The 27,901-nt window shown below is 40.5% G+C and overlaps 2 protein-coding genes across 2 annotated transcripts; one reads left to right on the top strand and one right to left on the bottom strand.

Moving 5' to 3' along the window:
- Positions 1-39: 39 nt before the first annotated feature.
- Positions 40-12,798, top strand: LOC306833698 (putative helicase mov-10-B.2). The gene is made up of 23 exons (XM_079359166.1): positions 40-785; positions 866-968; positions 2,255-2,436; positions 2,769-2,865; positions 2,992-3,127; positions 3,261-3,513; positions 4,446-4,559; positions 4,652-4,832; positions 5,105-5,247; positions 5,365-5,538; positions 5,939-6,051; positions 6,200-6,396; positions 6,902-6,999; positions 7,174-7,271; positions 7,361-7,459; positions 7,542-7,644; positions 7,749-7,866; positions 8,539-8,727; positions 8,830-8,901; positions 8,985-9,110; positions 9,191-9,279; positions 10,370-10,476; positions 10,576-12,798. Exons 1-23 carry the CDS (start codon positions 646-648, stop codon positions 10,635-10,637), a joined length of 2,994 nt encoding a protein of 997 aa, XP_079215292.1. The 5' UTR covers positions 40-645; the 3' UTR covers positions 10,638-12,798.
- On the bottom strand, positions 11,631-26,738 carry LOC306833699 (rho-related GTP-binding protein RhoA-D). The gene is made up of 5 exons (XM_079359167.1): positions 26,584-26,738; positions 16,274-16,429; positions 14,274-14,394; positions 13,696-13,826; positions 11,631-13,446 (listed from the first exon to the last, which is right to left on the bottom strand). The coding sequence occupies exons 2-5, from the start codon at positions 16,427-16,429 to the stop codon at positions 13,273-13,275; spliced, it is 582 nt and encodes a 193-aa protein (XP_079215293.1). The 5' UTR covers positions 26,584-26,738; the 3' UTR covers positions 11,631-13,272.
- Between the last annotated feature and the right edge of the window lie 1,163 nt (positions 26,739-27,901).

The raw sequence follows: 27,901 nt of genomic DNA, 5'->3' as shown, positions 1-27,901 counted from the left end.
CATTAGGCTACTGATTTATTTGATACTTTGTAACTTTTTTGTACCTAGCAGTGAAACGAAGACAACTAGTGTTTCCTTCTTTTCATATTCACTTAAACCCTCTATGTGCACTTTCAACGACAGGCAGCAATAATGTGGCGTTGTCACATAACAGAGGACGTGGGTCACATGAAAAAAAGTATCCGGCTGACTCATTCTTATCAAATCTTTTAATAGCTTTGTTTTTGTCTGGCTCGTTTGCTGTTTCGTTTTACTCCTTGGTTTCAATGCCTCAATTTCGTTAGGTTTCGTTTCTCTTGACCGTGTGGACGGGATCGTGCGCTGGCTTTAAACACCCGGCCGAGACGTGATAGCGACATATCGATTTTGTTTTATTTTAACATCACATATAGCTTTCCTGAAAATTGACTTCTGCAATATTTAGAGGGTGATAACAATATTTTTTCTAAATTGGGTTCTACAGGGTTAAATACACAGAGACACCGTCCACGCGGACTGCCGAGGAGTATAGAGCGAACTACCTCAATTGGATTTCCTTAGAAACGCAACCTCGTCTGCTGATGAACTGGGCTATATATTTGCGATAGGGCGAATAACCAAGAAGTTTTCTTGTGTCTGTTTTTGCGGACAAACCAGTCCTGCACCATGGTGAAGAAAAGGCACAATGTATCTTTACTCTGCCAGATTGGACTCGACTTTTTTGAGTTTTTGAAAGAATCTAATCGAGCATCGATCACAGACCGAATTGAACTGAGAGACATTTACAACGATGAGTTCAGATGCAGGTGAGTTTTCTACATGATGGAAGAACATAGTGGAAGTGTTTTATGTTTTTCAAAATGACATGTTTTTGTGTTTATTTTAGGACTCCAGGGAGAAAAGATCCAAACTTTGGTTCAGTCCTCCATGCCCTGAAAGTGTCTTACAAAATTACAAGACGGAAAGACCAGATCCGCTTTAACTCTACGGTATGCACATCTATTTGTAAGAAACCTCAACTTCAATATAAAACTGTGCAGATCTACATCTATTTAACCTTTAATACGTAATAAGGTGTAGTCAAGGAACCTTTTGCATCTGGGATCACATGTAAACACGGATGTCACTGAGCATCTGTCACTAGGCAAACATGTATTGTTATTTATTTAGTTATAAATAAATATATTCAAGTAACACAATAACTTCTTATACATGTGTGCTGCTAAAGCTATAAGTGACATATTTGACAGTTAAAAGAAAGGCCAGTTGAGCCTCAATGTTAAGCATTTATCTTTTGAAACACAATTATGACAATCACACTTATTTTTTAATATTATATTTAAAATGTCTTTTGTGCTTTTCAACTAAATATTGTTTTTACTTCTCTAAGGTCATCTTTTCTTTTAAGTTTAGATCTAATCATTCGTTGACTTACTAAGCATATACTGTATATTGCCCAGCTGAATTAGACTATCTTAAATTGTATTGATGTATTTGTAAATATGATGTCAGTACTCCAGTTTAGTGTAATAAAGAGGTGCATACTCCTGTACAAAGGTCATCCTATACACACACTAACCAAACATATGTCAGTTGAGTGATCAAATGAAATTTGATAAAGGTATAAAAACATAATAACTTAATAAAATTATTATAAATAATTAAAAATAATTAATAATGTTTATTTATTATTATAGTTTATATCACAAACAGGTCATTTTTGATGGGTCATTTTTTACGTATTGACTTCTGGATTTTTGCCCATGTAGATTTGACTTAGAACGGACTTTGTTTTTTGACTTAGAACGGACTTTGTTTTTTGTTTCCCTTTCAGCTAAAACATGTTTACATGATTTTTGATTCATATCTCCAAGCACTAGTTTTGACTCAAATTACATTTTTACATTTGTAATTTAAATTAATGTCCATATAATTCATGTGTATTTACATACATGGTATATATGTATTATGTATTTTTGTGTGTCTTCATATTTGTCTTTTTTTTTTTTTACTGAATTATTAAGAGCTATAAACTCTGTGCATCACCATCAGCATCACGCTCCGTTGGACCTACATCCAACTGTATCATCCTGAAGAAAAAAAAAACTGAATTCAGACTATGTTGAACTTGTTAATCATATATCTAGTGAAGCAGCTGAAGATGCTGACATATCTGCTCTCACAATAAATCAATCATTGAGGGCATTTCACACTTTGATATTTGATTAATTAATGATCTTATGAGAAACTTAACTGGAAGTCATCCTGTGCACAGGTCAAAAAATTTTACGTGGACCAATGGCATACACACAGTGGTCCAAGACCAGAGCCCGTCCAGTGTGAAGTAGCCAGTCCACAGAATGTACAAATTGCCGTCTCTGGAGATGAAGCAGAGACAGGAGTTCGAGGCCGCAGGAAACTGGCCAGTCTTCTGATGAGCAGCCTGAAAACAAACAGGTAAAAAAAACAACACCATAGAGGTACACTTCATTGCATGCCATGCCATTAAGCCATTTTGTGGGTGTGTTGATCTTAGTCACGGCTTGTTCATGATTGTTACTAAACCAGTTTGTATAACTGCTTCGAGACAATAAGCTAAATCAATCCATTTGTCAAAATTAACCAAAAAAAAGGTTCCTCCCTTTTTCTTATTTACCTCTGTTTTCTTTGCATTCTCTATGGCCAAGGAAATCAAACTTTTAGAAGAAAGAACATGGCCCTCAGATTAAAATGGTGGTCACACTGCACTTTGATACTTTGATCATAAAATGTTCTTTTTGTCCCCACAGAGTGCAGTTTATCTCTGACAAACGGGGGGTCTGCATCAAGTCTGATCGTCCATTTGACAACGGGACCATTAGCTTGCAAGTGGACGAAACATGCGAGGTATTTATGTCACTGAACCTGCAACTTTACGATCATACAAAGAGTTTAGATATAGCAATTGTCTGCTGCTATCTTGGTACAAATTCATGGCTGCATGGATACTATTTTTGTTTGTTTTCTAAACAGTTTAATCTGTATGTGGAAAACACTGGAACAGAAATGGTGTATTTCACCTACTACACCCCACTGCACTGGCTCAGGTACTTCACTCTGAGCGATCACAGACACGTGACCAAAGCCAATCCTCTGTGTCTTAAACCAGGTAACACAAAAGAAAAAGTATTGTCTGATATTTGTGATTTTACATTGTATTTCCCCTGAGACAAAAATTATAGACAGTAAACTATGAATACAAAAAAACAAGAATTATAGAATCTATTCTGTTCTCTTCTCAGGTCAGAGTTATGAAATCCAAGTTAGTTTCCACTGCAGTTTGGTTGGTTACTATGCAGCTACACTCGCCTTTGAATTCAAACCAGACCTGCAGCCCTCCTCTTCTGCGTTCCACATTGTGCGCTACATTGAGGCACACTACATAACAGCCTTAGGAGTGGAGCTGGCACCTGTAGCCCCCTACAAACCTCGCTCACTCCCTGCATGGACTCCTCAAGTCGACTATACAGTTGTGGATGGACAGCGACCTGAAGGGTATCATGGTTCTCTTTACATACAGTGGAACATACATCAGATTTGGAAATGTGAATGCTGTAAACCTCTGGGTCTAATTCTAAAAAGAATTGGGTGACTTTTGTGCTTTCTAATCTTGACAGAAAAGACACCGTCTTATGTACGGAGCACACATTAAGGGTTAAATTCTCCCCAAACTGCACTGCACCAAGCATTTAGTGCTGCAGTGCTGTTTGGACATATCTTAAATGAGCTAGTATGCATTCCTTTTGGGAAAACATTGTCCCTTTTTATGCAAATAAGTCACGCCTCGGTCACAATCACATTGTTTTCAGCAACACATATCAGTGAAAATGTTTCTTTTTTTTTATAGTTGGTGGGAACTGCAGATTAATTTATAAGGAGTGTCACACTCAAACCCAGTGATCATGACAACAATTCCATCTTTTAGAAATAAATCCTCTTTCAATGCAGCCTATAAATATTCCTTTTGACCTTTACTACTATTATAATAATCAGGGCTTAAAAACCAGTCTGGACCCTAGCACATACTCTCACACTTCTGCTGCTTTCCTGGGTTTGCTCCAGATAGACATTTTTATTATAAATAGTAAAAGTTGTATTAAATTTGCTGAGACTCAACTCCACAACAAACTTGTATGAAGAGTACCCCTTTAAGTTCATCTATAGTATTTTTGCACAGAATGGAGTTCTGTGCAGCATGAGAGTTGAGGTGCTGACAGGCTATCTCAACGAGCTGAGCAGAGCAAGACAAAAGTACAACGAGCTCCCAAACATTATGGACGTGCCGCTCATACAAAAATCATTGGGGCTATACTTTGAGACAGAGCAGATAGATGCCGCAAATGCTGCTACGATTAGGCAGGATGTGTTATTGGGTTTTGCCTTTCTGTGTGACATTTTTTTTTTACCATTTGTTCTCTTTTCTCTAGGCTGTCTTTGATGCAGTTAGAAAATGTGGTGGAGCTTAAACAGTATCGAATCCCAGCATACATGAACCAGCTCATCAAGTCACTGAAGCAGACTACAGTCTACTCTGATAAAAGGTACGTTCAGTTCAGTCCTTTGACCAAATGCTAGTTGGAGCAATTTGTCTTTAAGGCCAAACATCAGTACATTTCTTCTTTGGTGTGTTTAGAATCAGTGTGTTGGAGAGTCCCTTGAGCTGGGAGAACTACAGTGAGAAGTTTCAGATGCTGCTGTTTCTTGAAGAGCAACAGATGGAGGTGGACATCAAGAGATACAACATCCCCAATGATGACAAAGAACTTGCTACCATGGTCAAAGATCATGTCAACAAGAAACTCCTGGTTCTAGAGGTAAATATGTTGTCACTAATTCACTGATAAAATCACTTATTGCTGTACTTACTCAGTCCTAGAGATTTTCTTTAAAGAAATAGCTCCAGCTTGCTTCCTAGTAGCAGGAGAGGAGGAAGAATAGAAATGTGAATTATTAATAACTCATCAAACAAGGAATGGAATGTTTGTTTACTTATGTATTTATTTGGTTATTTTTTACATGATTTAATAACATATCTTACTAATATATCTTTACATATTGTAAATATTCCTACATATTCACCTGGCAGGTACGAGGTGTTTCGGAGAATCGCCCATCTGTGCTGCGAGGGGATGCACTGCTGGTGTATCCTGCAGGGGAACCAAAGGTGAAGTACCGCGGCTACGTCCACAGCGTGCAGCTGGACAGCGTTAAACTCGGCTTTGGTTCAGAGTGAGATTATAACTTTATTATAACATACTATATTTATGAAAAGAAAATGAGTTTGTGCCTACTTTAATTAAGTGTAATCTTTGGATCCCCATTGTCCACTTTTTTTTTTTTTTGCAGATTGCTGACTCGTTTTGTAGAGAACATGAAGTTCCATGTTGAGTTCACTATCAACCGCCTGACTGTGCGTGTCCAGCACAGAGCGGCGGAACTGGCGACTTCATACGGCCTGAGAGAGGTGTTGTTCCCCTCTGCATACGCCCTCTCCTCTGAACATGAACTTCCTCGACTCATGTAAGACATGCTTATGTTTTTTGTATTTATATGTTCTCTGTATAAAGTGTGTTGGCTGGCACTGATTTCCACAAGATCCCTCCTTCTAGATACTGTATGAACAAGAACAACTTACCTGCACATATGATTGTGATTGAGATGGAATTTCTTTTCCTAGATACCTGTTAGTGTTTTTACAGAACTATGCAGTGAAGTGATTGGCTGATCCAACTTGTTGGAGGTTGATTTAAAATGTGAAAGACAAATGTTAAAGATAAATCTTACGATGAAACTTGTAGCTTTGTCTAAAAACTAGGTTCTTGTGTCACCTGATGAAAGTATTTAATTTGTTGTGCATGCAAACAGAATGGCTTATTCTAGCTGTGATGAAGTCCTTTAACCATATTTCTCTTCCTGATAGGCTGTTTGACAAAAAGCTGGAGAGAAACCCAGAGCAGTACAAAGCTATACAACACATTGTAGCTGGCTCCTGCAAACCGGCCCCTTACCTGGTGTTTGGCCCACCTGGAACAGGTACAGCAAGTACCAGCATATACTGTAACTTTGTGTTTATATGAGCGTCACTGTCCGTGCTATTTAGCTCTGATCTGTTTTCCTACTGACTGCTCAAGACGCCCAGAGAGTCAGTCCACTGAATTCTTACAGTTCTTGGTCTGTTTAGGGAAAACTGTGACATTGGTGGAGGCTATCAAGCAGATAGAGAAGAGGGAGGCCTCCTGCCACATCCTGGCCTGCGCTCCTTCTAACAGTGCTGCTGATCTGCTCTGCAAGAAGATTCTGGAACATGTGGACAGGCATAAAGTGTACCGCATGTACGCAAGCAGCAGGGACCCCAAATGTGTTCCAGAAGAAATAAAGGTCAGTACCAGAGCATTTGACACATGAGGTTCAGTTTCAAAACAAGGATTGTTATTACACCCCCTAGTGGACTTGAACAATCATCACAGTCATTCAAAAAGGAGTCAGGACCAAGCAGCAACCTCCGGTGCTGAAAATTCAAGCAAGTGCAGAAGTGCGAAAAGGATCTCCTTCTTTGACGGTTACCTTCCATATTTCAATGACCATTTAACTGCTGAATTGAACACTTTATGGCCTGCTACAAAATAGGGTTCATGTGAATAACTAACTAATTTCTTTAATGGTAAAAACTAAGAGAGGTTAATTATTTGAAGTGTTCACCAGGACATTCTGAAATAAATGGTCGCAGACACAACGTCCATGTTTTATACAGTCTATGGTCAGGACCAGTTACTTGCTTTCCCTCGACGTTGCTATTGCTCTATGTGTTGAACATTTGTATGTTCTTAGGTGTCTTTCTAACCTCACTGAGTTTGTGTGCATGGACATGATTCTACTTTCACAGGATTGCACTAACCTGGTTGGAGAGTGTTACCTTTTTCCTGCCAAAGAGAAGCTGATGGAGTATAAGATCATGGTTACCACCCTGTTAACAGCTGGAAGGTAATGAAAGATTAACAGTTCAGTTTGGTCCCCTGCATGACCTTCTAAAAGCTGTATTCACTGAGAACTTCATTATTCACAGACTTCTTGTAGACTTTACCTAAAGCAATTAACAGTGAATGCTACAGATGAACTCGTGAGGGAATATTTGATTGTACTCTCTGATATGTGCAGGATGGTCTCAGGAAACATCCCCGAAGGTCATTTCACTCACGTGTTTGTGGACGAGGCAGGACATGCCATCGAGACTGAATGCATAGTCCCACTGGCAGGTAAAGGGGGAAAAAATGTAGATTTTTTTGCTAACCATATGGGGACCTATCCTATGTGTTGGCTCATTTTTGTAATCATTTGGAAAAAGGGCTACTCGATGCGCAGACTGGTCAGGTTGTTCTTGCTGGAGATCCCAAGCAACTGGGGCCCATTCTCAGATCCCCTTTTGCACAGAAATATGGGATGGGTAAGTACAAACACATCAACACACTGTCTTGTTAGCAATCATATTTGAGCTATAATGGTTTGTATTTCTCTGCTTGCTGCAGGAGTGTCCCTCCTCGAGCGCTTGATGAATGACTTCTCTGTGTATCAGAAGGACGAGGGAGGGTTCAACAACAGCTTTGTCACCAAACTGCTGAACAACTACAGGTGTGGAGGCAGAGATGGTTTCTTGGACATTTCCTGACAGAAATAAATGATTTATTTAGCCTCTTTTTGGTCTTTGTTTCACGTCTATGTTTATCCTTCTTTAGGTCTCATCCTGCCATTCTGAAAGTTCCCAATGAGCTCTTCTATGACGGAGAGCTGCAGGCTAGCGCTGATGAAATGTTACGCAACTCCTACTGCAGATGGCCATATCTCCCGAAAATGGTATTGATTGTCCTTTCAGCATTAAATGTAACACAATGTATGTGAAACTGATCATTTAGAAATCAGAGTATCAAAACGAGCGATTAATACATGTGTACCTTTGCAGCCTAAAACAGCTAATGCCAAATATTTCACAGTTAACGCTGCTGCAGGTGACGACTGCTTATTTACATCAATGTAAATTAATTCTTTGGGCTTTTATTGTCAGTTAGAGTAAAAGACATTTCACAGTAATTAAGAGGTTTTAGATATTACATTAAGTTTCTGGTTTGACATCTCTTGGATGAAGGGATAGGGAGGAGCATGACAAGTTCTAGTAATTGTGATTCGTCTCTTCAGGTACATGGTGTTTTTCTTTTTAAAACTTCAAACTGAGCATTTTAGCATTTTTTAAAAAGGCTTTAAAGTGGGATTGATTTCAACCTATCAGTTCTACCAAACGCTGGATGAAGAATACTTGTCTGTGCCTGAATCAAATCGTTATCATTAGAAAGGAGAAAATAATGAAAGGAAAACTATAACTAACACTGTATAGATACTACAAATCCCAGCAACCACTTTGTACAGGTGGTTAAAAAACATGTTAAATATTAACAGGTTCTCTTTAAAATCAACGGCCAAAAAGTGTCCTTTCACATTTCTATTTAAATATAAATCTTAAATGTCTCACAGGGCTTCCCGTTGATCTTCCATGGTGTAACGGGTGTGGATGCACGTGAAGCCAACAGTCCTTCCTTCTTCAACGTAGCAGAGGTGGAGGTGCTCATGAGCTATGTGAGGCAACTGCTGGAGACTCAAGGAAAGAGCCAGGGCACCCTTGCACCCAGAGACATTGGCATCATTGCCCCCTACAGGAAACAGGTCAGAATGTATTAAAGTCAAACACATAAAACAAGAATGTAGTTTATTCTGTTATTTATCTGTAAATGAATACTGGAGCTGTTTCCTCTTGCTGTCACACAGGTGCAGAAAATCCGAAAGGCCCTGGAAAAAGTTGGGAAAGACTTTAAATTTAAGGACATGAATGGCCTCAAGGTAACAGAATAAGTCAACATTTATTCATGTGAAACAAACAGCAGAAGCATTTTCTGAAGTGTGAATATTTATTTGTGTGTCAGGTTGGCTCTGTGGAGGAGTTCCAAGGTCAGGAGAGGAAAGTGATCATGGTGTCTACAGTACGCAGCAGCCCAGATTATGCAGAAATAGACCAAAAGTTCAACCTCGGCTTTGTCAAGAATGAGAAGGTATACAGCACAACACATACATGCACACTCAGTTGTAGCAATAACAAATATTGTTATGATTCACTTCTTTTTTCCTCCAGAGATTCAACGTGGCTGTGACTCGAGCTAAAGCCCTGCTGATTGTGGTGGGAAACCCCAGAGTGCTTAACACAGATCCTACCTGGGCACGGTACGTGACGCTTGACTATCTCGTCTCTTTCTGTGACCATCAGCGTTGAAGTATTCAAGTCCTGGACTCAAACTCAAACATTTACTGCATTCAGATTCTGTAGGTTGAGAGGACTGTGACTTGATGACTGTTAAGACCATATAAAATGATATTAATCTCCAAACAATAGTTCAAATATTATTTTAACACAAGAAATGTGTCTTGTACACATCTAAAGGTCCCACACAGTCGGTGCAGGTTCATACAGTGAAATACTTAACGTAAATAACTTACTATGAAAGGAAAAAATATTTGGAGAAGAAGGAGGAAGAAGGGTGAAGATATGATGAAGAAGTCTGACTTTCAATGAGACGGCCAATCATCGCAGAGAATAAATCAGAGCGGTGCTGTCATTGGAGGAGAAGCAGACAAGGTTTTACTCCATAACAGTGCAAACGCTGTAAATAGATAAAGTATGTCTTTCTTTCTGGAGAGTTTTCTCTATCCTTTGCACTAATAACCGTTTAAAACAGGTCTTACTTCTACTGCTTAAATGTCTCGTGATTTTGGCTGCAGTGACTTTTACTGTTGCTGTAAACGACTTCTCTGATCATTTCAAGTAAATAGTTAAAAAATACATTCATTTATCATTCAACATCAACACATGAAAGCTTGAACTACTCAACATAATTTTAAATGTAGTGATAAGTTGGCTCTGTGTTTTAACAATTCTGCACCCTCTATGACCGCGTATAAACAAAGACTGACGGATAACAGAGAGTTACAGCTTAGCCTAAGACCGTGAAAAAACCTGAAGCACATCTTGGAACGACTCAACCTTGAGGACTCAGACTCTAGTAGTGGACACTTAGCTTGGACTCGATTCTGATTTAGCTTTGGAAAGTAGGCCTTGACTCAGGTAATGGGTACTTGACTGAAATTTTTCTGTGGTGACTCAGACTCAAATAGGACTTGATTGGCACTTGGGGCCCGAGGTTTGGTGATTCAGCTACAACACCACAGGCAAACATATTCACATCTCATTTAAAATTTTGAGAAAGCAGTCTCTTTAAACCCTGTTGTTGTTTTCTCCATCTGGAATCATCTGCAGGTTCATCCAGGACTGCCAAGACGAGGGAGGCTACACTGGTTTTGTCCATGCGGAGGAAGAGGAGGATGTAGTGGCACGAATGGCTGCTCTCTACTTAGAGATTGAGGGTAACGGACAGACATCCTTTTATCATCGTCCCTCAAAATGAACTCTTTGAACTGATGTCGAACTCTGTATTTCTTACTCTGTGAATCTTTTCTTGCCAGTGGAGACTGCCGAGAGTGTCATCCAGCAGCAACTGGACCCGGAATGGAGGAATGACCTGTGAGGGGAATGAAGGACCCGAACGTCCATGCTGACCTTTGAATCCATTAATTGTTTTTATGTGGGGTATATTTCTGTCTTAAAGGCTTGAAACAAAACACAGAAAAACAAGGTTTCTGCAATTCTCACTCAGATTCTCAGAAAAAGGGCTAACTGGAACTTGATTCTTTATATTTATATTAAAAAGAAACTTCTTATATATTCATACAATCTGGGTTATCTTTAAAATGCCCACTTCATGAACTCGTCCAAAGATCACCAATAGAGGTGAATATTGTTCAGCACCAACATTTTTTCTTCAGGGACTTCAGGGAATTTGCACAAACACCTTGAAATTGGCACAGCAGCTAATCTCCTCTCATTTAAAGTCAGTGAAATATTTGTAGACTGTAAATCTTTCCACTGAGAAGGATTTTCAGAATAAAAAGTGCAAGTCTCAGGTTTATTGTGTCACAGTTTTTTTTACTCCGCTCAATCAACGGTAATCTCATATCCTCTCTACAGGTTTTTCCATCAACTGCTCTCTCAGAGAATCCACTGTACAGCACGCTTCCCTCCATGTCTCACAATTATTGAATGCAAATATTTTTGATGAAATTAATTTTTACTAACTTTTTAACCATTTGGTATCTTCTTGAATTTGAAAAATCTCAGCTTTTGTACAATATGAAAGTGAAGTGTAGTAAATGTCTAAATCGTTTCCATGTCATCGAAACCAACCTAGGAAATAATTAGGACCATTAGATGAGTTAGATTGATGCCCGTCTTTATGTTTTGCTGTCATTTGCTGTAATTAGTTCCATATTGAAAGCAGTGTGGAGACATTACAGGCTGAAACAACAGAGCCACATTGACAATGACTTTAGGTTAAACTCCGACTGGGAGAAAACTTTACCCGCCCAAGAATATGATTCTAATGATTTTTTCAAACCAATGAACAGCGTCTGCAAGATGGGTTACGTTATGTTGGAAAAGTCACTGTCAGCTTACTATCAGGTAGCATTTGAAAAATACTTTTATTAACATGTCTCATTCAGACATTCAACACACATCCAGCTCCTGTTTGTAAAACGCCACCACAGTTTATATTTTCATTCTACCACATTTCAACACTACAAAGAGGCACTGTCCAGGAATTAGCCCAAGCCAGGAGCGTTCAGATCTCCATGTATCTGAGTGAACTAGATAAAAGACACTCCACATGTGTAGCTTTCAAGAGTGGCAAGATCAGGGACCATTAAATGCACTCCAATACTGTTTTATGATGTGCATCACACGCTGACTCAATCAGGGGGCTGTCGAGAAGATTAACTTGTTCCATGACTCTGTGACTTATGGATGAGAAAGCACAAGTGGAGTAAGTCAAATTGTGGTTTTGGACAACTGACTCTCCTGTTGGAATTTTCTTGTTCAAGATCCCCGTCAATATAAACATGTTAGGCAATGGTGTAAATTTAGTGTTACACCTCAGATGTTTCAGGTAAAGAAAACATCCTCTGGGTCGGTGTTGGCAAAATTTATCTTGGATGACTGCAGGTTTTCATAAAGTGTATCTTTAGTGTTAAATAAAGGCCTATTCTCCAACTGTTATAGCCCTGATTTCAAGCTTACGGCCTTGTAATGACAACTGAGCAGCCACCAGTATATCAGTTGGACTTGAGGCTTATTTTGCCTGAGAATGAACATGGCTGTGAACACAGCATCTGATGTGTTTCAATGTACAGTGATGCATTACGGCTGCATACTGGATCTGAACAAGCCATGCAGAGTACAGATAGGAGGCCTTGTTTGAGGGATGGCATAAGTGACGTCTATTTAGAGGCAAGTCTGTCAGGAGAAGCACAACAATGGACCGCTGTCTCCAGTGCCAGTTCAAGCTGTCACCGTGAGAGAGAGATGGAGCAAGGTGCATCCCAAACCTCTCAACAGAAGCTGTCAATGCTCAGTGTATGTAGGTTTCAGGGGATTCATGTGGAGTGGAGTGAACTGGGTCAAAATGTAGTTCTTTATGTCAGAAAAAACATTTGGGGTAAAACGCTCTTCTGATTCAGCACTTGGTGAACTACAACTTTTAAAGGTTTAACTAAATTTAATAGTGGTGCAAATAGTAGGTGGATCGTGACTGAAGGAGACTGAGTAGTACACAAGTGTAAAAGAAAAGAAAATGTTCCAAACTATCAGAGAAAAAAACGTTTCAACTTGAGTGAGCTGAGAGCAAGACGTGTGCTACAAAACCTTTCTGTAAACAACCATAACAAAGAGGTGGAAGCATGATATATTTGTAAAGTATGTGCACATATATAAATATATATACAAACATACATTTATATAGAAGGAGGGGAAAGGTCCTTCACACATAAAGGCTGGTGTGCAGGTACAGGGAAACACCGAACATAAACTAAAAATAGTGAGTAGCAGAAGGAATAATTGCTTTTTTATTTAAAAAAAAGAAAAGAAAAGAAAGAAAGAAAGAAGCCCATTTGCTCTTAAACAGGTGTGTCAGTCTGTCATATTCTCCTGTGGCATATCTGCATTGATGAAGTAAGTAAAGTCCTCGGAAGCCATTGATTCACTAAGTTTGCTCTGTGTTTATATGGGAAGTCCTCCCTTGGTTGCTAATTGGCCGACAAACTCCACCCTTACAGTAGCAGGCAGCCACCCCTCTTCTTGCGTTTGCGGACCTGCAGCGCCGCTCTAGTGGCCATCTCGAACACCTCTCGCACGCCGTCCTTGGTCTTGGCCGAGCATTCCAGGTAGCCAAAGGCACTTATGCGGTTGGCCATTTCTCTGCCATCCTCAGACTTAACCGGCTCCTGAAAGGGAACGGGACAAATAGTGGGTCAAAATGACATATAGATACTAAAAAGACTGATTGGAAAAGAGAGATGACTGGTGCTACATTAAAATTTAATCAGAACTCTTCACTGCTTGTCAGGCCTTTACTCCAAAAAAGAACAATGTAAAGAACAAAAGAACATGAATTGTGAAATAGGCACCATATACACATTTATATCAAGAGAGACTGATTGAGTTTGGGATACTTTGTAAGGAGTAACACAAACCTGCTTCATCTTGGCCAGCTCTCTGCGTGTGTGTTCATCATTTCTAAGGTCCTTCTTGTTACCCACGAGAATGATGGGGACGTTGGGGCAAAAGTGTTTCACTTCTGGCGTCCACTTCTCAGGAATGTTCTCTACAAAATTGAAAGACAAATTCAATTAAGTCTCTGCTGAGTAAATCACTGACTTTTCTTCCTACAAGTAGGGAAAGGCCTCCATCGTTCCCTCGTGACTGTGTAGACGACGTGGGGTTACTGACCCGCCCCTGACACATGACAGAGCTGTGGAGAGGGACATGCCATGCTGTGAAAGAGAAGGAAGGCCATCTGTGGCACCGCCACGATCAAAACAGTGTGGGAGAGAGCATCGAAGAGCAAGTCTTGATAAAATAATATTTTCCTTCAAACACACTCCTCATCCAACATATTCTGTTTGCTGCCTGCAGAAATGCAGACATTTTTTGGCACCACACATACAGGTCAAAAAGAGGATCATCCAAAATAAATTCACCGGGACTCAACTATATATTTTTTTGGCGGTAGCTTCAGTTAAGTAGGAAAGCAATGTGAGTCGGGCCTTACCTAAACTGTCGGGGCTGTCTATGGAGAAACACATGAGGATGACATCTGTGTCAGGGTACGAGAGAGGCCTTAGTCTGTCATAATCTTCTTGACCTGCTGTATCCCACAACGCTAACTCCACCTGAGAGAGAAGGAGAGAAATAGACAAAGAAACATTTCAAAAAAACAAAAAAACAACAGTATTAAGTGGACATCGGACAGGAACAAAGAATGGCGGCAACAAGAGAAATAACTCCTAAGAGGGTGTCAGTCTCCCTCGAGCATCTCTGCATCAAACTGGGGGGCAATGCCATCGTGACCTGGCCTGCTCCATGTGAAAACAAACGGCAGTACAGTAGCCTCAAACACATTACAACATCTAGAAAGCTGCGCCTTAAACAGACTCAGTGGAAGCTGATAAGAATGTGCCCCAGTTTAGTAAATGAGCAATTTATCGGCACATTTCTGACCTCTCCCTACACTCGCATGCTGCCAGGTGCTGCTTATTGGCTGACAAACCGCTTACCTTGGCCAAGCAGTTTTCTATCTGGGAACAGAAAGCAACACAACATGACAATAACAACTGGTGTCCAGTTCTGCTGATTTTACCACTAGGTGTCTCCCAGGAGTTGGCCTGAACTCGTCTGTTCAGCTGTCTTGTTCAGTGTGTCAAATCAAAACTAAATACATCGGATGTATGGGGGGGGGGGGCAGCTGAGTTTTTTCACAATGACCCTGTCAGTAATATTTCTCTACATTTAGAGCACATTTACAAGGCCTACAGCACAGTTGACTTTGTATTACACCGCACAGGAAATGGGAAAAGGAAATGTGACATTAGTCATGGTGCATTTAGGGGGATGTGGGGTTGGGGAGGGGGGAGAGTTAAACTGGCCAGGAAGGTGGCACGGACCCATTTCCTGTTGTCGTCTGGAGCTCTGCTGCTTTATTTCAATGAAAAGACCCAATGACTGGCTCACAACGGCCACTCATGCCCATCAACACTTGATTGAACCACCAGGGCCAACAGGGTCATATTTTAATCACCATGGAAACAGTTTTATGACTCAAATAAACCTGTCTGATCTGACAACATTTAATAGCGACTTACATTCAAAATCCTCACTTAAGGATCCACGTGTGGGATTTAAGATCTATCAGACAGAGGAAGCTTTTGCTGAAGTAGAAACTGAAGGAAAAATGTTGTTACCTTAGAACAATCCTTTGAGTCTAAGGAAGACAACCACATCCACAAGCTCTACCTTCATGCAGACCTGTTCACCTCGTCACATTTCAGCAGCAGTGCAATTCTTCTGTTCACAGCGAGTTTTTAGCTTAGCTAATCTAAAGATGGCTAGCTAGCTACCGATTTAACAGTTTCTATGGACGCAGCTCTAACTGTAGAATATTTGTTTAGCTGAAAACAAGAATCATTTTAAAATCAAGAAAATACTTTAAAATCTAATATTTTCTTTCATATTACTGAGTTCGATATGAAACCCCTCACCACAGGGTGGGCACCCAGCTTCTAATCACGATAAATGGTCCCTTACAGCTCAGCCTGTGTGCTGCCTGTGGCGTGGCCTGCTCTGCATTCGGCACTATAAGTTTGTGGTGTACATGAAGTCGTGTTCTCTAATGAGAAAAAGTCCTGCTGCCTTTTCGACGTCAGATTTATCCCCGCTGAGTCTTTTCCATGGAAACTGCAAACAAAGACACTTTCAGCCTGCGTGACGTAAAAGCCTTTGTCAAACACTGACCCGGCTGCACAGTGACGAGCATTACTATAAATACACAGCAATAAGTATTCCTCCTACTTGTCTTGTTTGCTTTTGAACGTCATATAGAGGCATCAGTAGAAGTGTGTTTTATAACCAGTATAACCAGTGAAAAACTCACACGGTATGTTTCAGCTTAAAAATAAAATCAGCCCCATAGTTCATGTGAAGAATTTAAGTGGGAATTCCCACCAGTTTGAAAAATGTAATTTAGTCCCCAAACCTGCTAATAAATAGAAGTACCTGTTTGCTGTCGACTTCAATGTCTGCGATGTAGTTCTCAAACACAGTGGGGACGTAGACCTCTGGGAACTGGTCCTTACTGAAGACGATGAGCAGACATGTCTTCCCACAGGCACCATCCCCAACTATCACCAGCTTCTTTCTGATGGCAGCCATCTACAGAATTAAAAAAAAAAAAAAAAAAAAGGAACCTTTTGTTAGTCTTTTAATTAAGGGTTACGATACATGAGAGCGAACAGTCAGTCAACAAGTCTCTTCAGAACGAGCAGGGAGAAGAAACAATGAAACCAGAAATAGTCCGAGTGGGAACGAAGGGAAAAATGAGATGATGGAAGTGTGTTTCAGAGCCGCACCCTCTTCCCTTTCCTGAACTGTGTCCGGTGAGTGAGGTGAAAAACAGAGTCGAGTTAAGGGTTCAGTGCTGGACGAGAAAAGGAGAACTACAGTCTGCTGCAACCTCTACACAATCCCAGTTAAAAACTGGCCTCGATGCGTCACTGTGGCAGCGTGGACGACAGCTCCTTCTGTTTTTGTAGACGCGTCTCCTCCCCTAGCTCCCTGTTTCTGAATATCTGAGAGGTGAGAGTGTTAGTGACTGAATCATGCATTCTCATAGAAAATATACCAGCATCCACACAAACAGCCTGGGATCAATATCTATCTCCCACAAGCTGACAATAATGGAGAGAAGGCGGTATGTGATGAGACAACATACTGGCAGCCTACCAGCAGCTCAGATTTCACACATCGAAGACTGCCTGCACCAAAACAAAGATCCACACCTCTGCTTTGACACAAACTGTGGAAAAGCACAGCATCCTTAAATAAAGCACCTCTTACCAATAGTTGATCAACATTTGCTCATACGACTGCGTGTACATTTCTCATAATGTCTTTGAGCTCATTGTTTTGGTTGCTGACTGTCTTCATGGACACACTGGAGCACTGAGCAGTTTGAGTGCACAGCTTTCACCAGAGCTTAAGATAGACTGCGAGCACGAGTCGAAATGAACGGCAATGTTGCTGTGAAACCGCTCAACGTGTAAACAAGGTAAGTGCTTGCCAACACGTTTACCACATCAGCTTAAAAGGTGATGTGTTCACAGCTTGTTACAGCAGCTTTAAGGCGTCTGTTGACTACAAACATCTGGGCATTTAAAAAAAAGGTATTTTTTCTTCATGGGGAGGACAGATCAACAGATTATTCACACCCTCACATAAGTCAAATTAACTTGATTATTTTGACTGGAACCTACAGTGAGATGGTCAACAGACTTGAAGCAGCACTTGGTCTGGTAAAGTGCAGACAACACGGTGGCTCCTCTGTGCAGAGTGACCACAAACTATGTATTCAATCACAGTAGAAACGCCCTGCTGGATATAAAACATCTTTTTCAGCTTTTTGGGTAAAATATAAAGAGCCCTCAATAAAAACAAGATGAGGTTTGTGTATGTTCAGAAATAAAAAAGGCCTCATTTAAAACCACCAACAGCTACCATTTTCACCAAAAGAATAAAATGACAATTGTTCAAATTGCTTTTCTCTCCCACACATTAAATCAGGCCAGTGTTTGTCTCTGGAGAGAAAGCCACCTGTTCTCTGTGATAGCAGGCTGCTGCTGCTCCATACATCATACTGTCACTGCCGGAGGGGGAAGTCACACACAAACACAGGCGAGCTGCTAGTAAACCCAGAAAACTTGAGAAAATCCGTCTAGTCCTAAAAATCTTGTGCTGAGAAAGAATAATGCCGCTTATTGACGACGATAGCTCTCACAACGTGCCGTCTGTGGCAGTGGCAGCACATGGTAGTTAGAGGGGATAACGGTCCCTTGCCTTTGCATTAATGTGCACACTGTGCCAACACAAGGGCAGGAACAGAGTCTTTGAGTAAGACGTTCCCAAATGAGAGCTGTAAACATTCACGACTCAAAGAAACAGAGATGTTATAGCCAAGAATAAAAAAAAAGAGTGCCATACACTGACCATGATCCATCTATAACATCTATTGAAACATTCAACAACACAACTGTGAGAAATGTGTGTAAAACATTTCTATTACAGTCCCCATCTTTTCTCTACATCTCAACACACTGTGCGTCTGTTCATTCTGACAGATAACAGAGCTCCTTCCTTAAACACTTCCTGGTGACGCCGAACCAAGCGAAGGAGAAAACGGTGAATAACAGGAAAGACGACATGATTTGACCTGGTTGACTTTCGACCCCGAGGTGAATTTAAAGATGCGTTATTAGCACAAGGAGGAACCCGAAACAAGACAGACCAGGGTGAGATGATGCAGTCGCTTTGTATTAAATTAATCAAGTACGATTCCCAACAGCCAAACTTGAACCTTGGCTTTTGTGGAAACTTCCAGGTGACTACTGTTACGGAACAACTCTTGGAAGGCAAAACGCCCTCAGTATACTGTGTCACATGCATATATTTTACATATCAAGCCAACTTTCCTAAAGAGGGAGGTCTCAGTGTCTAACACTCCAGACAGGCTTCACAGACACTCAGACAACAGACGAGGTGAAACTCTTTCTCCTTCGACGACTGAAACTAAATATGACTAAACTACATTTCCCATCAGTCGACATCGATAATTATCAGGATAATTAAATGAACCAAAGAATCACATCCTAAAGTGCTGACAGAAGAGTGCTTTAACAGCCAATGTCAAAACAGTGAACAGAATCAAGTGAATCAAATTCACTCATTAATAATTAAGTGTGCCCTGGATTGTATTTTTTGGTAAGTAGGCATTAGTCAAGTTATTCTCAAAAAATAGTAACTTTCTTAATGTGTTTCTAAATAATAGAAATGAGGATATGTACGTCCCGTTCTGAGTCATGTAGGAGGCCTTCGAGATCTTGTTTCGGGTTATTATACATGTAAGGGAGGGGGGACAACGGTGGTTTATTCTTTTCATTTCTTGTGTCCTGCATGTCTTTATACTGCTATTGGATGCCTTGAGTTTCCCTCGGGATCAACAAAGTATCCATCTATAACAAAAGTCCTGCATAAATCCCTGTATTACAAATAAAGAGAGGGAGCACACAAATCCAGAGAATCCTTTGTAAACCTTTCCTCGTACACAAACTGACCTAAAGCAGACAAGTCGTCTGTTTGGGGAGGAGAGCGTGCGTTCACATGCCTCTCTGGTTGTATGATCCTGTCTTGCATAATGTTTATCCCCATGAGGTGCAGCAGGGGACAAAGTTCTCATTCTTTGCACATGCAGCACAGTCACTGATTTCTCCCTCGTTTGTCCCTGGCAGGCTGTGGCTCACGCCCGCAGAAGTAACACATTAAGCCAGTGTTGTTCATCGCAAATCTGAGGAGAGAGAAAACCAGCTGGTTCATTCGAGCTGAGGCAAGGAGATACAACGGTCTGTTTGAACTGCGTGTCACCTCCGAAAATATTTGTATAAAATAGAAGTACCCCACATAACCTACAAAAAAGACAACTTTCTACCAACAACCACTTTGAAAATATTTAGTCTACAGTGTTTCCCACACATAGACGACACCTGGGCAGGCCGCCCAACTAAATTTATGACCACCAAAATATATTCCTGACCTCTTCTTCATAAAGTTGCTGCCTGCGCGTGCGAGAGAAAGAGAGAATGCACTCCGTGAAACCAGAGCCTCTGTATTTTAGGGTTCTGCATTCATAAAAGTCCCTTTAAAAATTAAAAAAAAAAAAAAAACTCCTGCAGAGATTTAGAACCCAGATAAATAGTTTGTTGCAAAAACTACATTAATTTAGAAGGGGAAACATTTTGATATAATATAAAAACCTAATGGGTAGAAGATAAAATAAAAGTAAGAGTAACAAAAAAAGGTTGACAATTAACAGTTAATGGATCGACTGATTTGTACCCATGGACCCATCTCAAGACTTCAAAAGATGAGAAATCAACAGGCAGCAACAAAGGAATTATGAATAAGACAGAGCGTCAGATGACAAAAAAAAAACAAAACACAGCACTATGCTCGGTTAAAACAGAGGAATTGAAGAGAGTGGTTAAAAAAAAACAACTGGATGATTTTATAAAAGTAAAAATCTTGCCAACAGTAAAAGATTTTAAACTAAGAAGCCATGTTCAGAACTTTCTGGATAAATTGGGGATTCGTAAAAAGAAAAGCTTCAGTGATAGTCCAGGTGCAAATGAGTACTCCTTCATTAAATAATAATCAGTTACAAAAAATGTGTTGTCGGTAATCGTTCTGTGTGTGTGCTTCCACTGGGTCCGACGAGCACGAGCTCCGGCAGTCCGGAGCAGATACACAAGGCTTCTACTTTTGCCGGACGCTGGAGCACAACGCATCAAGCAGGACAGGAAGCCAGTCACTGATACAACATTAAAACACCCAGCTTACTTTCAGAATAAAACACTCCGTTTTCAAGGTGAAGAAAAACAACCGTATATGTGTTGATAAGGATCATTTAGCGTTTTAGTGTGTTAAAAGTTCATTTCAGAGCCTGTCAGTAATGGTGAGTGTCAGCAGCCATGACCATGCCATGATCACTTGACTCATTTTTAGAGCAAGAACCTCAAGATTTCGGAGCAAGACATGCTACAACCTGCTTCAAACATTTACTTCAATGTAACGCTTCATCATCAGGTGTGAAGCTGCTGTGTGACCATCTCAAAACATGCAGGCCTACATTCCTTGTGGATTACATAACCAGCATGCTTCTTTTAGAGAATGGTGATAGTTGAGACTAAGGATCAAGCAGTTGCCGCCATGATTACTGAGCATAGTTATAAAATCTGGCTGTTTTTGCTCGACAGAAATCTCCTTCAGTTCAATAATGCACGTCATGCCGGCTGAAGTGAGGACCCCTCAACACCGCTGTAAAGACACGGGCGGAAGAAAACTTTGGTGCCTTCAGACAAGCGAGTAGCCGAGACAAGCCTGGACGTGGACGCTGATCAAACTGTAGAGAGACAGACACAGTTGGACAGTCCAGCACTGGGGGGGGGGGGGACTTCCTGAATGTTGATGTGCAAACTGTCAAAACTGCAATCACAGCAAGTGAAGATTATGTACTGTACTGAGAGAAAAGGACTTAACACATAGCACGTTTCAGTAACTTTATAATGACTAAATAATTCATGTTAGGTAATCTGCCAGAAGAAAAGGACAGCTCAGAAAACATCTCATGGCCAGGAGTAAGTGATGACAGAAAAGGTTAAATACAGAATATACAGAAGACAAACAGGAGTTCAGAAGCACGACGACCTGCTAATCATCAATATGTCAGATTATAAAAGCAGCTGTTGCTCCACTCTTAAAGTGGAAGTCTAGAAAATGATCAGTGTTGAAGACAAATACAAACCAACTGTTAGCAGTTCACGCATTGACACACTGCAAAATGCATTCCACATAATTATTAATGGGTCACTGCTCACACTCAAGCCTGCCCGCCTGTGTAAAAAATGTGGGAGGACGTAAGCTATTAGGAATGTCTCACCCACTTTCTACAGCCCTTAGTCTTGCCCCCCCCCCAAACCATTGACCGGACTAGAAAATGCTTTGATACGGTAATAGTCATTGAGAATTAAAAAAACAAACAAGATTTCAACTGTGACAATGTGTTTCGCAGACTAGATGCAGACAGAACGCGCGCGCGTGCGTGCGTGTGTGTGTGTGTGTGTGTGTGTGTGTGTGTGTGTGTGTGTGTGTGTGTGTGTGTGTGTGTGTGTGTGTGTGTGTGTGTGTGTGTGTGTGTGTGTGGGGGGGGGGGGGGGGGGGGGGGGGGGGGGTGTGTGCCTGTACCTAACGCACAACTCTGACCTGTGGTTTCTTACCCCCCCTTAATTTCTGACTCCAAGCACTGGGGCTTTACATAGATTCATATTTACAGACGCTGAATACTGCCCACGAGACAAGTTAACAGCTATACTGGTTAAGTCAAGCCTTTTACAGGAAACTCTTTCTGGAGAGACAGGTTATACTTTCTCATTGTTCACTAACACTGATACCAACACCTACAGAACTGTTTTGCACATTTTAATTGTTGTTGCTCTTAACTGATTGTGAACTCTTTCTTAATCATGTAATGTGCACTATGACGTGTGCTCCTGCCCTCTTGGACAGATCTAGAGAGTTCATCAAGATTAAATAAAATATATTTTCTAAATTTTAGGGTTGTCCTATTTAAGGTTTTTGGTTGTTTTTTTTTGCTTTAAAGTGGAAAGACAAATTGTTTAAATAAAACACACAAACTGGATCAAACTCAGAAAAGCCTATCAGGAGGTTCATGTGAAATAATGCAACATCAAATGCTTTCGCATCCTCTTTTCCTGACACACGATGGGAGAAGTTCTTGCCGAGTAGTTGAACCTCAGGTAAAGTTTCAAGGTTGAATCAAAGTTGAGAGGAGAAGCTGCTGCTGCTCAGGATCCAGGCCATGGACAAAGCTATAGTCAGAGATCAGCCCGAAATAGGACTGAGCCATTGAGACTCCCCCGGCCCAATTTATCACAGTGCTTACAGCTCAGCTCTGAGGCCAAAGAGAGAAATATCACACACAATCATCCTTTCATCCACCCGAGCCTTCGCTTGTGCTACAAACATGCAGAAAAGTTGGACAGAGGGAGGAAGAAGAGGTGTGGCTGTTGAACCAGAATGTGAGTTTCCAGTAGTACAAGCAACACATATGGAGAAATTCAAAACATACCAAAGTGTAATAAGTAAGTCTTTGATGACTAATCCATGAGAGCTATATTAAAAGATTAATGAATTAGACACAGAGCGGATGGGTAACAGTTAATCGGGAGGAAGAAATGGTGTTTTTGAGTAGAGTCAGGCGAAGGATTGTACAAGATAATAAAGCGTGCATATTTACAGGCACACAGAGTTAGCAGGATTTCACTGTGCCCTGTTTCTGACTCACTCATCATTCTACCCATCCTCCTTCAGGCACTTGCTCTTATTCTGTTCTCCTCTCATCTTTTTCCTTCACTCTCTCTCTCTCTCTCTCTCTCTCTCTCTCTGTGTTCCTGTGTTGCAGTGTGATGTCACCACCGGAGAGCTAATGTTCCGTATCCTTGGGGTGCTGCATTCCTCCTTTCAGACACACTGCACAAATAAAAGCCAAAGCTGACGCACTAACCCCTCCAACACCTCAGCAGTCTCCCTTATCCCTCTCGTCCATCTGTTTAGTATTCAATCCTTTCAAATCTCTCTTTGAATCTCATTAGGTTTGGCCTTTAACAGTGAGTACAAACTTAAGGCTGAAATAACTAAGATTCAATTGTTTTTTGGTTGGCCGAGAAGACAGACAAACATCTTTTTAATTTGGAAGCTAATCAATGTTCACAGCCTACAAAATGAGAGGATATCGTTTTAATATCATACATTCAATGACATGATCAAGCCAACTTCAATCAACTCAACGCATCAGCTGCTCAAACAGCTCAAAAATATATATAAAGAAAAGAGTAGTGAAACCACCAGTTTGTCAATGGTACTCAATCACGACTAATGGATGTTTCATGCTAATAAGGAACTGGATCTGACACAGACGGCGTTTATCAGAAGACGCCCCGGTGGGCTTTGCTGCTAATGTTTGAATCGGTGGAAATGTTTACCTTTCTAAATTGTCCTTTTTCAGAAAGTTCCTGAATATGCAGGCAGCAAGATCCAAACAGGAAACTCCCCCAGAGACTAACTCTTCTCCCGAGAGTTCCTTCTTGTCTGCATGCTGTCTGTGCCTGATACAACCCACAGCCGACACACACCATTTCCCCCTGCTTACGTGTTTGTTGGTCACTGTCAAGATTACCACAGAGGCAAGTTTAAACTCGACTCTTTCCTGTGTGATATCAGGTCAAAATAAGATGAAGTTCATTTTGTTTTCGGGGTGAAAAATCACAGTCCACAGAAATGAGTCCAGACTGATCGGAGATAAAACTGGGATTGTGTTTGACCACCATAGCGTCCTTACATGAGTAAGTATGAACTGGAGTGATGGGAAAGGCCAATGCACCACTTCGTAAATGTCTGTAAGCATATTTTCCATGTTCTCCATCCCTGAAAGTCAAACAGGCACGAGCAAAAAAGGAAACGTCAAAACACTCCGTGCTCGAAAGCACAGCAAAGAGAAGGCAATGAGATGTAGCATCATCTTGACTGGCCCCTGGCGATCGTGACATATATGGAGCTTTTGAGTCACAATAGTTTGACATCAGAGCTTTTATTACTGACCTACTGCTATTCAATGGTCCTTTGAGATGACCCTAATACGACAAGAAGGGGGGGCACGTGCACATGTCATTTCTTTCAATATCAGAGCCACCATGTTGCATTTCTTCTAAGTGGTTCGCTCTAAAGAAGTTGAAGTAAAACTTCAAAAACTAAAACTAAAAAACTTTTTTAGAGTCCTGATCCTTACCTTTTGCTTGAATAAACTACTATCTTAATTTACTTATTCTTGATAAGGTAAACAATATTTTGATTAGCTACTTGATTAAAAAAAACCCGAAATGGTTCAATTACTGTATTGGTTAATTTATTTATTAATCATTTTGTTCATCATAAATAATGTATATGAAATGAACAATACATTTATTTAAGGCACACTGTTTTAAATGTTGTGCTTTTATTTGTTTCACTCCAGGAAGCCACAATGTTGGAACTTCATCAGAAGAGTTTGCTACTGAATTATGGTCGCGAGCTGAAATGATTAATCATTTTAATGGTGATGAATTATCCTACAGAAAAGATCTGTTTGCACTTAGCTCAACTTTACTTGTTCAATGTAAGTTAAAGTGAGGATTCGCTGGACTGTATTAGTGTTTGGACTGGTCAAACAAAACGTCACATTGGGCATAGTTAAAAGCAAGTTTCAGAACAAAATCTTCTTTCTGGATGAGAAATTTCAACAACAAAAACATTGACTGCAGCCCGCTGTTGCTTTCATCCGATTGGTTATTGGTAGTTATATTATGGCAGAATTGGTTTTACTATTCCTGATCTGTTCCATTAGGCCTACATGCTCACAACCCGTTTTTACTCAACAGGTTGAATAAGGATTCTTCTGTGCAAGGGCCCTTTAATCATCTCTGCATACCACCATCTCTGAAAGAGGCTACCACAATTAGATCGCATATTCAAACCATTATCATCAACACTTGGAACAGAGCACTTCTCAAAAAGTCAGTGGAACAGAACAACCATGGACATCATGACTTTGTGCTTTTATAGACAGATAGTCTAGATTGGGTATTTGAACAACATTTTGATTCACTGCGCTATCACTGATCTGTGTGTGTGTGTGTTCGTTCATCACTTCTGACCACTATCTGTAAACAGCTTGGTCAGCAGTTCCGCTACAATGACGTCATACTATTGCCTGTAGTTTGCCACAAACATTTGACGTGCCTACTGCCCACTAAAAGGCTCTAATGGTGTAAGAAAACATTAAGCGCATATTTTTGTGTCTGCCATGTGTGTGTATACGAGTGTGTGAGAAGGGTGAGTATAGTCCTCTTGATGCACGACAGAGTTCTGCAGGGTTCCCTTGGTTCCCGGGGTGTTTGTGTTAGGGAACAAGCAGAGGGAACAAGCCTGTGTCAGATCTGAGGGTTTGTGCTACAGGAGCAGAGCAGCACAACAAGGGTGTGGTGACTCGGAGAGAGGAATTTCCTCGGGACGGACACATTTTTTTTCCAACTGCTTTTTACCAAACAGTCGAGAAGAAACCACTTTTTTTTTAAAGCACAAATGAAATGACAGCGACACTAACACAGTGTATGTTTTAAAGATATACTTTTGCAATCAAATTATTCTTGTTGACAAGAAACATGCCCGACACAGTTTACCAGTCAAACTGGCGAAAGATGTTTTAAAAGAGAAAGAGGTTATAAAGTTAGAGACAATGCGCGTTCCTTCTCCACGGCTGAAGTTTATATAATTAAATTACGCAATAAAGTAGCCTATTAAAAACAGCTTCAGATAAAAGAGGCTTGGTACGATACGACCCCATATCTTCGACGCGGAATTGCAGGAGAGACAAGAAACGGGAGTGTCCACTGTTTAAGATGTTTTTTCTTCTACAGTTTATCGACTAAAGGTCGATACAACAAACGACATTGCGCGGAAATAAACTTGGAAACAAGTAACAGGTTTGGGATTCACCGAGCTGTTGCTGCTGCTTTCTCGGCTCACCGACGTCTCAGCTCGTTTGACTACTTTCCACTTCAGCTCCGCTTTTTCAAACTAAATTAGCTCTTCAGACAGTTTTGGAAATCAAACGTTACAAACAAGAAGACAAATTTTTGTTCGCATACCCTTGCCACAGTGTGCTTTCAGATACCAAAGTCCTCCGTGTTTCCTCCTCCCGCTGTCGCTCGTCCCTTCTCGCAGTTTTAGTCAGAGCAAAGGAGCTGCTGGTAGAAGCGGCCAAACTGGAAGGCCTGCTCACAAGACCCTCCCAAATGCTGCGTTCAAGGTCTGCATGGACACTTCTCCAAATCAGAAGATCAACAGTAGTTGGGGGGGAAAAAAAGTTTATACATTTGGTCAGACAAAATAACATGCATGTCTCACTATTACTAAAGGGAGTGTCACATAGCTATTAAAACATAAAAAAAAGCGGTCACAAAAAGCCTTGGTGTTTTAGCTTGAAAAAAATTATCAAATTAGTTGTGGATTTTTTTTTCACCTTTGTACAATAGGACACAAACAACTTATTTGAAATGAGCTGTTGATAATAAAAAAAATAGAAATAAACGTCAGCTTGAAAAAGAAAGAAAACATCTCTATTGTTGCTCTGTTGGCATTGACTAAGAAAATAGTCTACACATATTTAAGACTTGCCAATCACTTTCAATGGCAATTTTTCTGTAAAACACCGGCCAAACATCAGCCTAATTATCGAGCCATACACATTATAATGAACGTGTAGCCGATGTTTACAATATTTGTCTTTCCTTTCTATGGACTGAAACCATTTATCTTTGCTCAAAACTTCCAAAAACAAAACTTAATAACTGAAGGACCCATGTTCACCACTCTACTCTTGCTCAGTTAAATCAAAACACCGAAACTGTAGTAGCCGAATATTTATGCTCTTGGTACAAAGGGTCAGGTTTAAACAACATTTCCATTAAAGAATTATTAAAAAAAAAAATCCAGACTACCCATGAATGCAGCACTGCGATCTTCAGTTTGAGATTTCTGCGGCTGCAGCCGATTGGCTGAAACAATTAAACCGTTACAAGGACACTGCCCCTCTACGGTTAGATGGTTATACACTTCATAGTTTAAATTCTATTTTCTCGTGTATTTTTCCTTCCATTATTTAGCAGATTAGGAAATTGCATTGTCCCAAGAGCCTTTTTTCCCAGCAGTGCAATAGGAAATGACTTTAAAGCAATCTGAGCATGTTTTGAACATGTAATCATTTTCTCAGTGTGGCTTTATCAATAGCTACAATAACATTTAAAAACACACGGTTATTATAAGTCAAATCTGGTTTAATTGTACCCAAAGAAAAACATGTATTGACAGAATTTAATGGCATTGATTTAGTTTTTCATGAGTGCAATATTATTTATTTAGAGAGACAAACATTCCCCACAAACAGAGACATGTATTTCTCTTTTC

Source organism: Symphodus melops (assembly GCF_947650265.1).
Source record: "Symphodus melops genome assembly, chromosome: 13".
NCBI lineage: Eukaryota > Metazoa > Chordata > Actinopteri > Labriformes > Labridae > Symphodus > Symphodus melops.
Note: the sequence above shows the minus strand (reverse complement) of the source record. Positions and strands in the feature narration are given on the sequence as shown.

Coding starts and splice junctions, on each gene's coding strand:
- LOC306833698 (XM_079359166.1), top strand. CDS start 646: ATGGTGAAGAAAAGGCACAATGTATCTTTACTCTGCCAGATTGGACTC. Junction 2,437..2,768: donor AGCAGCCTGAAAACAAACAG/GTAAAAAAAACA, acceptor TTGTCCCCACAG/AGTGCAGTTTATCTCTGACA. Junction 7,460..7,541: donor TGCACAGAAATATGGGATGG/GTAAGTACAAAC, acceptor TGCTTGCTGCAG/GAGTGTCCCTCCTCGAGCGC.
- LOC306833699 (XM_079359167.1), bottom strand. CDS start 16,429: ATGGCTGCCATCAGAAAGAAGCTGGTGATAGTTGGGGATGGTGCCTGT. Junction 13,827..14,273: donor AGACAGCCCCGACAGTTTAG/GTAAGGCCCGAC, acceptor TCAATTTTGTAG/AGAACATTCCTGAGAAGTGG. Junction 13,447..13,695: donor AGCTGGCCAAGATGAAGCAG/GTTTGTGTTACT, acceptor GTTCCCTTTCAG/GAGCCGGTTAAGTCTGAGGA.